This window comes from Montipora capricornis, chromosome 1, assembly GCF_036669925.1.
Source record: "Montipora capricornis isolate CH-2021 chromosome 1, ASM3666992v2, whole genome shotgun sequence".
NCBI classification, from domain to species: domain Eukaryota; kingdom Metazoa; phylum Cnidaria; class Anthozoa; order Scleractinia; family Acroporidae; genus Montipora; species Montipora capricornis.
Window position 1 is genome coordinate 42,674,224 of NC_090883.1, and position 12,048 is coordinate 42,686,271.

The window sequence follows — 12,048 nt, forward strand, 5'->3', positions numbered from 1 at the left end:
ACCAGTGACATTCACAGCCGTCTCTGCTGACGGAAAGCTTCATTCATCACAAAAAACAGCTACTACTGCTGTATTTTTGTGAGTAAGCTTCCGTTTATTTCTTTAGGGAATTACAGCATTTGGATGGACGTCATTTTCTGTATTTAAAAATAAGATTAATTTTTAATTTCAATCGCGATGTTTTTGCTTTAGTTGCAAAATGACTTGAAATTGAGTCAGTAGGGAATTTTTAAGCAAACCAACGTTAAAATCAAATCCTTTGCATGCGATTACATTTTAGCTAATGGCAGCAACACTTTGACCAATGCAATCATTAATAAGTGTCAAATATTTTTAAGAACCTAGAAATTGTCCAATTAATGCCAAAAGCGAAATGGCTTCATTATAGCCTGCAAGGCCTCCAAAGGTAGTGTGACGTTACAAAACTCAATTAATTGCTTTGACAGGCCGTTCCATCCAGCAAAATGTAACTCGTGTTGATGGCAAAACGAAATTGAAAAATCTTACTTTCGATTACGAAAAAGATCCAAGGGGGATTTTGGTAATTTATGATTCAGTTCAGATTGAAACGAATCATGATAAACAGGCAAAATAGTGCCGGAGAGAAAAGATCTACCCTCTTCAACCGAGAAGTCATCGCTTGATCATCATTTGAAATTTAAATTTTCTTCTGGTGCATCTTCGCAATCACTACCCTGAAGGAAGGCAGTTACTTTTCAATTATCAAATGTTCGTATTTCCGACCTCGTGGGACGGAATTTAAAGATCAAACGCTAAAAGTCAAATCGCTTGAAAATTGTCTGTTTATATTTTTTAAAGGAATGGGTTTATTACAAAGAGGCGAAGCCAAAACAAAATTTCTTTTGGACGATAATTTATATCAGTATCAGAGCCATGCATTTATTTCAAAGAAAAAAGGACGCCAATTCGTACTTTTATTTACTTCACTTTCAATTTGTTAAAATGAAACTTAAATCAGTAGTTGATTTGTCCTTTCAATTTGAGTTCACGTGGTCAAAAGGTAACTCAACAAATCAATAAAAAGTAGCGGTATAACTTTTTTGAACAATAATTGTTTCTCTTTCTCTTTTCTTTCTTTTATATTTCTTTGTCAATTATGGAGATAAAGATGAAGATCCCAACGGTTTTTAACTCCACGCCTGAAAGATTATAGTGAAACCGTTAAAAAGTTTGCAGAACCCGTTGCAGCAGAATCGAGTTCAGTTTCCGACAGTTTTCGCAATGCTTCTCGTAACGTTGCAACGGGACAAGTTGCAAGAAACGTCGCCAAATACAACACCCGGCCCGTCGAGCAAGTTGTCTCGCGTTGTAAGGACTTTCGTCGCAACAAAATTGCGACAAAAGTTGCAAGAAAAATTGCAGATTGAAACAATGTCTTTAGCTTCTATGTCAGATACATGATTTCCGGAGTTTTAAGGGTCTTCACATAACTGCGCCAAAAGTACGACTGAAATCAAGGTTTTGTTGCCACGTATAAGAGAAAGCTATTTAATCAAGTTCACATAGTAAGAATGAGTGTTTTGCACCTATCCATGTAAATCCTCAATGAAAACTTGTGTGGTTTGGAAAGTCAGATTAAGAATCGGGATAATTGTAGGAAGTTTTGCCGAAGTTCATGGGAAAACTCGGTCGATATCCGTCTTAAGTTTATTATCCACTTGTGAGGTACAGATAAAGCGGTGTTAATTTTGCTAAAGTGTTTATGACGTGAACGCTTTAACGTTTTCTCTTATCAGAGTTACATTTAAGCCGCAACTAAACAAAAGTAAGAAAGAAATGGAGCCTAATCCTACACTTCGCAGAACTTTGTTCGTAATCGATCTAATTGAGAAAGACGCCGTAAAGGCTGTGTGCTATCTGCCAAAAAGGCTATGTGGCGTCCTCTTCTGTGTTTGTAACTATAGTCAAGTAAACTAGTGGTTTGTAGTACTCCCAGTGTCTTTGTACCTTTGTACATCATAAAAAAGCAACTTATGATTAAAGTTATAAGACCCCGAGAGATTGACAGATAACATGTATACATTTTAATTTCCTAAAATTATCTAAACTAGTGATAATTCTGGCTTTGCATAATAAAAGTGTTAATTTTGCGGTAGTGTTCTGACGAACATCCTTGCAAATCATTTGCTACTCGCGTTAAAAAGTGAGGTGGGATTTGTCTCTGGATACTATTTCAGTGACTAGGACAGTTCTCTGACAACCTTTGTGTCTTAAACTAAATTAGCAATTCGTGTTATTCTGTCTTTCGCAAATTGTTAATTAACATCTCATAGTTAGCGACATACAGGCCAGAGAGAAGCTGATTCAATGTGGCAAGCATGAATATTCACATGAAATTATTATTACTTTTAATTAACTGATGACAACCCTGGCATTCAGGTAAGACGCCTGAATAAGGAATTTAGCATAAAAGCAAAGAAATTAAAAATCCGAGCTTAGACCAAATTCCTGTAGATTTGTTCACCTAGTCATTTTAAAATCGATGTGGATAACCGCCAGTAATATCTCAGAACAGATATGCACCGTGACGAGAATAACTGAAAGCTAATCATTGTAAAATCGATGCTTGGACCTAATGACAGTAGATATGAGCTACAATAACTTAAAGCTGCCGACATCTGGCGTTCTGCAAAATTGTCCAAGAAATAATCAGTTTGCAGGGGTCGCCAGGGCGGCCGGCCAAGGCATAGGTAGTAAGTTTCTTTCTTTAATTGTTCACAGCAAGCGTGCTGTAGTGCAACTATCTTGAAAACGTTAAGTTAGGTGGCGAAATTGTTCTTTCTCACACGTTTTGGAGTGAAAACAACGTTGAAGCGACACCAGGGAAAACAGGGAAAATAATAACAAAAAAACTCAATAACTTCCTACAACTGAACGCCAGAGGGTGTTTAAAAGTAATAACAATAACATAAAACAAAACAATCAGTGTAAGCTGAAAAGTTAATATCCTGGGAAGTTTTGATTGCCGGCCAACTGCTGGAATAAAGTGCGTTTTTCCCATCACGTCGAAGATTCCGGTAAAATGAAAGGATAATTTGGGGGAATAATTACATGAATGCACGTCATAAGTGGAGATCGTGCGTGATTTGGCGTGAAACTGTGGTTTCAAGACGGACGCTACAAAGATTCGCCACGAATCGCTCTCGATCCATGTATTTTTTGCTATGAGATAGGATAACCGAGTCAATTGGAGTTTCTAATAAACGCGTACCAAAATGGTACCCTGGGTGCCAGAGGAATTTTTTTCAAGGTCGGAGAGAACGCTCAGCGATTCCAAATCAACGGTCGAGGACGAAAGAACCTCTGGTCGCACGACCCTAGAACTTCATTTCCATCCGGGACGCAATGAAGCTCATCATTCACAAACATTCCTGAAAATTGCGATTACAGTGATGGCTCATTCTCGTCACCAGAGCCTCGGGTCGACCCAAGGCTCTGGGAAACTCTGTGTAGGAGAACATGCGCCGTAAGGTTTTTACAGCAAAAAATTGGCTATTTCAGCCTTACGGCGCCTGCTCACTCCTCCTGCTAACATGAATGCACCAATTAGAGACGCTTTTGATTGTTCTTCACGAAAACCAATGAGAAGACACTTTGCTTCAAGGTTCCCCAGAGCTCTTCTATCCCTCGGTCAAGAGAAGAACTCTGGGGTCGAGATTGAGTGATGGCTATACACCATTCCATGCAAATTGGCACTTAACCATTATTCAGCGATGATTGAAAGTTTTGGAAAATAATCGGCACATTTACCAGTCAGTTGATCTTAAGTGGTTAAGTGGATAAAAAACAGTTTCTTCAAAGTAGCTGCTCCGGGTTCAAATCCTGTCGTGGGACTACTTTTAGTTTCTTATTTTTGTCTGTTACCACAAGCCCTGGGACAGAGTAATCTAAGTGGAGGGTAATACTTCATTTGGAACAAACTAACAGTGAAAGATAATCCTTCATTTGAGAAAGAGATCACGTTGGCTAATTCTTAGTGAGCCCTGGGTAGTTGCAATGGGCTGCGTCGGCTGGTGATTGGTTCATTTGACGTTCTGTGTTTTGCTGGGTGTTCACATTGCTTGATAAAAATGAATCCAAATTCGTTTCCAAGGTTACAAATTGATACGTGACTTAACTCACTAAAAGACTTGACCAAGCAAAGAGATCAACTAATAATAATCTTAGTAATTTATTTCTCTTTTGTTTTTCCTTTTTGATGAATGTACAAGAGGGAAGCCTTTAAAATATTCCTTTGAAAAGGTTAAAAGACATATTACAACAATGACCTTCAAGCAGGAAAACATTTCTTCACCTTGGTAACAAAACTATTTACCTCAATACAAATACGAATAGTTGAGTCCGCCAATGAACCCATTATCAATTTATGGCCCGTCCGAACGGTAAATGTTGAGTGATAAAAATGCCCAAGATTTTATCCAGTGGTCAAGTGGAATAAAACAACCAAACACATTAACAAAGAAAATTACAGAAGACAGAAACTGGTTGCCTAAGCGTCTCAGCACGCATGAACACATCAAATGCTGATCTTCCTGTAGAAGATGCGCAAAAGAGTCAAATGCCTGGTCACCCCCTGAGAAAGTGTTACTTTTTAACATTTTTCGTTTGGACAGGCTTGAATACGAATATTTACAAAAACACACCCTTGTGTCGCTTTGCGCTGACCTTAGAGGCAAAAAATACGAGATTAAGTTAGTTTAGAAATATTTTTGCAATATACTGCGATATCTTAGTATTTTAAATTAAATATAAATGTAGCTGGTGTAAATTACTTTTTTAAACACGTCTCGATCCCAAAGGCCAGCAATGGGCATTTTATCATAATTTATTTCTTTGAAATCCTTCAACGAAGCATTAGAAATGACAACTGCTGGGCAATGCTCTCATATAGCACTGTATATGATTTTAGATGGCGCTGTCTGAAAGCATGCTCGGTGGTACAATATAAGGTACCATATAAAGTATCCTCCTGCGGACCTCCTGTGGCCATGCTCCTTGTTGTTAGCTGACCGTGATTGAGCCCACTGTCTCACATAATACTTGACAATAACTACACTGTTATTTAGTAAACCCGGACACCGGACAGTAAAAGGCGCACGCTGAACAAAGTCAGTTTCGACCCAGAGGCAGAGTTCCAAAAGTCTGTCAGCCCAACAAAAAATAAAAGAAAAAAGCCTCTGATTTTTTTATTATCTCTAAGCCCTGCCCAAACCAAAACTTAACATTAACTATAATCAACTTCGATTTTTAGTACTCTTAAGAAAAAAATGTTCCATTTAAGCCTGTGCGCACTGTATCCTCAAGCTTTCTCTGACGGACACATCAGCGTCAAGTCACTGCCTCCAACTTTCTTGAAAGTCAATTCCGAGTCCAATGAGCAGTTTTTGACCGTCAAATTGTAGGGTTTTTTACCAAGTTCACACTTCACGCGCTCGTTTACGCGGACGTCCAACATCTTACCACATTTTCTGTGATAACAAAGGAACATCAAAACTACAGGTTAAAACGAAGGAAAATGTGAAAAGATGACAAAAGGTAGAATAATTAATGTAGACGTAGACAATTCAATGAATCAAACATAACGCAAAAAGCCAACGCATGCAGCCGACAAATTGCGCGGGAAAATGCTTGCGATTAAGACACCTTGTTTCGATTTTGCTTCTGACTGGCTGAGAAAGTGACGCAAAGAACCAATCAACAAGCTTTCTGGTGGAAATGCAAAGAGAACGCAAATTTACTTTCGAGATTCAACTGAAATTCGCCATACAACGCTTCAAGAGGCAAAAAAAGATCCAGTGTTGCCCAAGTGAACAGTCCACCCACCCACCCCAACATCTCTTTCAAACGACCAACCCCTCCCCCACCTCTCCTCCCCTCCGTTCTGACCCATTCTCTCTCACAGAAAATGCGAATATAACTGAGATAAATCACTCACTGGAATATCTGCAGGTACAAAGTAGCCATGCATTCAGCCACTCGGTTGGCTTTTGATTCACTGACCAGACATATAACCAGGTCATTGGTTGGAATATGCACTACGATCAGCTGATCATCACCAGGCGTTACACTCAGACCTGTTACCTATAACATAAAAACACAGACACCGTGCAATTATTTTAACCTACGAACGAAATGATACATGAAATGAACCATATACTGAACTGCGGATATAAAATCAAGTGAGGCAGGAGCCCATTATAAGCCCGTTGAAGTCCTGAAATTTTCAGGCTTCTCTACGCAACTGCTAAAATTGCGTTCGTGACTGCGAGGATCATAGTTTCACTTTATTTTTGACCTCTTGTTTCATAGCAGCCATTTGTTTTTAGAGTCTAAGTGTCCCTGCGACCAAAAAATCAATTCCTATTTTTCTTTGGATTTAAAAACTATGTTAACTAAACACTAGGCGACCGAAGTTTTAAGCCTTGATTTCAAAAAGACACTTGTTTATTTTACAGCGCGACGCGCCTTACCGTGGCCACCTAACTAAGTTTTTTACAAATTGTCCGCCAATCAGGATGTGTGAATTTGATTGACAGTCACGCGTCCTTGCAAAGTTCGCACGAGTTGTAAGTTGAACACCGTTGCATGGGTTGTTGAGTTGACGTGTTTACACGTAATTGTCAAATGTGAAAGTTTGTTGGGTGGCCACGGTAAGGTGCGTTGCACTGTAACTGGAATTTTCCTATTTAATGGTTCGCCACTACTAACTTAAGATCTTGAGAGAGAAAGGCATGCAATGCGTGTGAACGCCGCAGAATTAATATGCAGCACGGGAGTTTTGGGCTTTCAAACTTTTAAACTCGCGTTTTGCATATATAATAAACTGCATTCACACGCTGAAATTTTAAGCTAGTGAGCCTTTGAGGTCACTTTTCCCTGGATCCAACCCTCTGAGGTCCAATCGGTCAGTTTTGAACGTAAGTAATGGCAGACCGTAAAATCCAAAAACTCACACTCCAAGTAAACGACCTTTGGATAAAGATAAAAGTTCAATATTTTGCCAGTCAGGTGTTAAGCAAACACGCTTTCAAAATTTGAAGAAAAAAAGAAAGTGATTTTTTTGATCACAGAGGTACTTTAAGGTCCACTGTCCCGCTGTACGTTCATTTCTGTGAATGCTTTCTAAACCATTCTAAAGACCGCAAAATCAATAGCCTGTTGCAGGTTCCCAGACAGTCGAGAAAGCGAATAGCGGAACTGCGCCCAAAAAACGCCTGGAAGCTGAGATCGAGGAAGGCGGGGGAGGCTTTCAGTAAGTGCAGCAGCTCTTGTAACCCGCTATTGTTTGGTATTGTCAGGAGTATCAATCGTTTTCACGTCTAAGTCATATTTTCAATTGTTTAATCTTTTGTTTTGGCTTGGATAGCCAATCAATCACATGATACGTTACGAGAGCTGCTACAACACACGAGGCTTCCCCGCCATACCTTGACCCCAGCTCTCATGCATTTTTTTGCTTTTCGCTTCCCCGTCTATCTGGGATCCTGGAAAAGGCTACAAAATCACAGAATGACAGAGGTTGATTTACGCTATTGCTACCTCAAAGACATTAATAAATTTGACAGTTAGTTGCCTGGAAACGTGCGAAGGGACAACTAGAAAGCGTTCTCGGCGGGAATTGACCCTACGAACTTCGTAACACAGGTTGTATACCCTTCCCCCACTGAGCTAAAGGAATCCTGGTGAGACAAGTGCGGGTTCCTTTTCAGTTGACGCTTTGTCCACTGTCACCCATTTACCATTTCTTAGGGTACATTACAGCATCACCACGATTATAAATTGCATCTATTAACTTGTTGAATAAACAGGGTAGTATTGAAAATTGATTCTTGCTTAACAGGTCCATGGAACGGTTAGATAGATTAAACTGTCCATATTGAAAAACAGAGAAAAACAGTGTTATAGCCGAAGGGAAAAAAAAGGAAGGAAAAAAAAGATGATGTCTTTCTATGCATTTGAGGTCAACATTTTACACACCTTATCCAGTGGGACCATCTTCATAACTTTGAACTTGTTATCCAGTTTAATAATCGATGCTGTCGTCACCACCAAAATACGGTCAGCGGCTTTGATCCTCATGTTAATCTAAAAACATGCGAGGCGTAAGTTGGTGAGATCTTTTTTGAGGGGTATGCAACACGTTGCGCCTGATATAACTGTTAAGGAGTAAACTAACTCTTAATTTGACAGCTAAGAATTACGTGGTCGCTAGTTCCCTCAACGCCGACATCCTACTGCAGTAAATCCCGAATCAAAAAGAAGCCCATCCTTTTTTACGAGATAAGCAGTGCCTGCCCAGTTTCTGGTGTTTCATGTTGGACGTATGATTTTTCCGCGGTTGATGCAACAGCCATGCGATTACTCGCGCTTGCCGGCGTTTCGAAGTTTTTCTTCTACTTTACATACAACTATCAGTTAAAGCCATTCTTAATTTAGTAACGGTCGTCGAAAGCAATCTCGCAATTGCTTTGCTTTTACATTGCTATGCATGGTGATTGGCTAAAAAATAACGTGTAACGCTCTCAGCCAATCAGAGGGAACGCAAAACCAATGATGACCGATGACTGGCTCGAACCCGCATGAATTTTCTTTGCTTGTCGTTTGCCAATTTAGTTTCCTTCGCTGCAGCGTTTTTGGCTGTTACGCACGCCGTCCCAAAAGGGAGTGTCACGTGAGATTTCGAAGACAGCTGCGAACGAGACCAGTTGCTGATTTGAAGGGGGAACGTTTTTTCACACGTCTAGCGCTTATATTTCGACAGAGGTATTTATTACAATGTAATTTTAAGTGGTATGTTTAATCCCATGTAATCCGGCCATTTGAGTGTTAGCCCCGGTAATGGAAATGGGCCTTGGCCTGACCAGGATGAAAACTGAATCCACGACCACCAGATTGGATGGCGTGCTCCCTACTGAAAGTTTACGCCCTGAAAAGAATGCCAGGAACTGTCCACAGAAAATTAGCTGCCCACGATAAATGACTTTTACTCTTACTTTTTTGGCGTAAGATGAAAACAGCACTTTCTCTCCTGGAGTTGAAAATCGGTTAGCAACATTCCTCTTGAACATTTCCGCTTGGGAGTTTTCTTCGAACTGAAAAACGAAAACAGCGCTGGCTGTATTATCAATACTTATGCTATAAATAAGGGTACGTCACAAAATCTGAGTGTTGGGAGATAATTTTTTCCTTTCGTAAAATGTGTTCCTGTTTGCTTATTTTCAATGTTTGTTGTGAAAGGTTGGAATAATCTTTTGGAAAAACGTGCAGGATCCCATAACCAGGAGACTACAACTCCAATACTGGTTTATGTTATGGCATTTTCACAGATCAAGGTAGTTTCAGACGAGTTTTAAATAAGATTTGGCTTGTACGAGTGACCATTTTCAATCCCGTAGTAATAATTTGTCATGCAAGGACTTGTGATTGGCTGGAAAGGCCTGGTTTCGTGGCAAAATCAATCTAAAAATAACTCGGTCAGTAAAAACGCCGTTCCATAAAGACAGCGAAGATGTACGCACTCCTAGTCATGGGCTCTTGGTCAGTCTGCATAGCTTTATGTAAAGTGTATGGTTTACTGGCGGTTTTCCTGAATAATGTAGCACAAAGTAGGATATTCCCGAAAATTTAGATTTTTCATAGTTGCGCCCAATTGCTGCGCCCACAATAAAATAAAATAAAATTCTTAATTGACCGCTTTGCGGGGTCAATTAAGTCGAGGAACTAAATATTTAAGCAAGAGCAACAACGTAGATTTGATTTTAGTGGTGTAAACTGTCATTGTACCTGAAGAAGGCTTGTTTGGCCAGCCGAAATATAGTACACCACTAAAGTCAAAGCTACGTTGTATCGGCTCTTGCTTAAATATTTAGTTTCTCAACTTGTAATTACGCCGATCAGATCAAGCCACTGATCCAACGTACACCGACAGGAAGATTGTCCATGGTTGCTTGCTTCAAAACTCCTCAATTAAGTCATACGATATTTAGAACTCCCACTGGTCGGAAGAAGATTCTTCATGGGAGAAGGTGGATTTCAATGATCATTACATGAAAAATCTCGCTACCTACATTTTCAGTCGATTTGAGGTTTGTGACTTCCTGCGCGTTGATAGCACCGGCTACAAGTTTTTGCTTAGCTGGTGTAGCAGCTCTCGAAAGATGGCTATTATCTGTTATCGAAGTAGCTTCAATACTTTTTGCTACTGAAATTGTGTACTTTGCGTCCTTGCCAAAGGCAACAAAGCAATGTTGCATTCCTACCCTAGCGAGATAGTTTCCATGCCAACGCGTCTGTAGTCCCCAGTTCTTTCGCTTTCCACCCAGACAGTCATAAGCTGCTGCCTTCAGCATGACCTCTTCATGTTCCTCCTTTGGAATGCGTGACAGCACCTTGTAAGCCCACCACCTGTGGACCACACAATACATTTTACAGTCAGCGTTTCACACGCAAACAATATTCCTTACCAAAGAATCTAGAAACAAGCAATATTTTAAAATTTCTCCGTGAACATAAAATTTTGAAGTAGAATGGCGCTTGCGGTGTTGACCTATATCCCTAGGACATGAGTAATGCAAACTGATCGAATGGAAGACACTGGGAGAAGATCGTGCTCAACAACGCCCCGTCAAAAAGTAAACCACGCTCGAGTTTTCCGAACTTTTTTTCAGTAAGCTTCCATGAGATCTAAACCAAAAGGTATACCTTCAAGTTAAAAGTGCAACATACAAAAAACTTCGCTTTCCTTGCAAACAATTAGTGCGAGATGAGCCGCTCAAGTCTCCAAAGCTACGAATGAGAAATGAGATGGGACAGTTGGGAGAACATGCATGTTGATACTAAACCCTCAAGGGTTGAATACAATCGAAGTCTTTGATAAAAAGAAAGCACACACAAAGACATAAACCACTTATTTCACCTTTCCAAAATCTTGTTGGCATGGGAGAAGAACTTCTTGGCTAACGAGGGAGGAGTGGGTGGTTTGATGCTTTTGCCATAGTCAGGAAGATTCTTGCAGTTGCTGCAAGGAATTAGAAACATTTGAAATAAGTACCCCTGTTTTTCTTTTTTTGCAGTTGACAGAGAAAACCCTGTACAACTGAGCCACTGGTTAATAGTTTCTCAGTCCCTAAGTACCTTAACTTCCAATTAAAACTGCGTTAAAACCAGCGTTTTATACTCTTACAATTACGCAACATCGTAATTTTTCGTAAACTCTGCAGGGCGTTTAAGGATCCAACACACTGATTGCAAAAGTGAAGGGGACGTTGTAGCCCCAGATGTGGTAGTTTGGTGTCTTTGGTACCATCTTGGTTGGATGAAACAAACTTCGTCGATAGACGTTACTCTAACAGCCGAAGATTAAACCTTAGTCTGCGCCTGCGGAAAGTTTCCGCTCTTGGTGAATGAGTTTCTGACAAAACCAGTTTCACGGAACCACCGGGAAAAACTGTCTAAGCGCTCGATGGCCACTACACGAAATGCATGAGATGTCAAAAAATGTCACATGCGGAATCCGCAAAACTCGACCATCAAAAAGGGACCCGAAAAAGCTTCCCCTGGAGCCCCCTCCCAGCCTTTCCCTTCCCCTCCCCTACTCCACTCTGTCCTGTAGCTGACCTGTAGGCATCACGCAGTTGGACCACGAAGCTTTTCACACAGTATCCTCTTAAACTGTTGACGATCACATTAATGGCGCGGATCTGTCGAAGTCGTCTTCTAGCCAGAGTACCTCTCCAGTGCTGAAAGAAACAAAAGGGGAAATTACTGAAATGAAAGGCCCAGCCGGATCCATGACATACTGCTTAAGAAAAGCGGTCGGTGAAATCTTAAAAGGGCAGTTTAAGAAACGACGACGGCTACGACTACGACAACGACATTAGGGCCGTTTATACGAGAGAAAATAAGCCGCGGCTAACTCTGGCCGCGGCTTACGTAAGCCGCGAACACCTCGTATAAAATGGTACAAAATGTACGTTCACGGCTTTCTCAAGCCGCGGCTATCCTGGCCGGGGAGTTTATACTGGTATA

At 40.5% G+C, this 12,048-nt stretch overlaps 1 protein-coding gene across 2 annotated transcripts; it reads right to left on the minus strand.

The window, feature by feature from the left end:
* Positions 1 to 4,176: 4,176 nt before the first annotated feature.
* LOC138044995 (unconventional myosin ID-like) lies at positions 4,177 to 11,755 on the minus strand. Of its 2 annotated transcripts, XM_068891356.1 has the most exons (7): positions 11,638 to 11,755; positions 10,937 to 11,038; positions 10,281 to 10,425; positions 9,015 to 9,113; positions 7,999 to 8,106; positions 5,957 to 6,102; positions 4,177 to 5,489 (listed from the first exon to the last, which is right to left on the minus strand). In XM_068891356.1, the coding sequence occupies exons 3-7, from the start codon at positions 10,368 to 10,370 to the stop codon at positions 5,321 to 5,323; spliced, it is 612 nt and encodes a 203-aa protein (XP_068747457.1). In that variant the 5' UTR covers positions 10,371 to 10,425; positions 10,937 to 11,038; positions 11,638 to 11,755; the 3' UTR covers positions 4,177 to 5,320. The 2 variants fall into 2 exon arrangements, with proteins under 2 accessions (XP_068747457.1, XP_068747464.1); XM_068891363.1 differs by lacking the exons at positions 10,281 to 10,425; positions 10,937 to 11,038; positions 11,638 to 11,755 and adding an exon at positions 10,089 to 10,248 and having other exon boundaries at positions 5,188 to 5,489.
* Between the last annotated feature and the right edge of the window lie 293 nt (positions 11,756 to 12,048).

What these genes read in the sequence shown, in the direction of transcription:
- LOC138044995 (XM_068891356.1), bottom strand. Translation starts at nt 10,370, where the DNA reads ATGCTGAAGGCAGCAGCTTATGACTGTCTGGGTGGAAAGCGAAAGAAC. An exon ending in ATGGAAACTATCTCGCTAGG is followed by an intron (nt 9,114 to 10,280) that starts GTAGGAATGCAA and finishes TTCGTTTTTCAG; the next exon opens with TTCGAAGAAAACTCCCAAGC. An exon ending in AGATGGTCCCACTGGATAAG is followed by an intron (nt 6,103 to 7,998) that starts GTGTGTAAAATG and finishes TTTATGTTATAG; the next exon opens with GTAACAGGTCTGAGTGTAAC.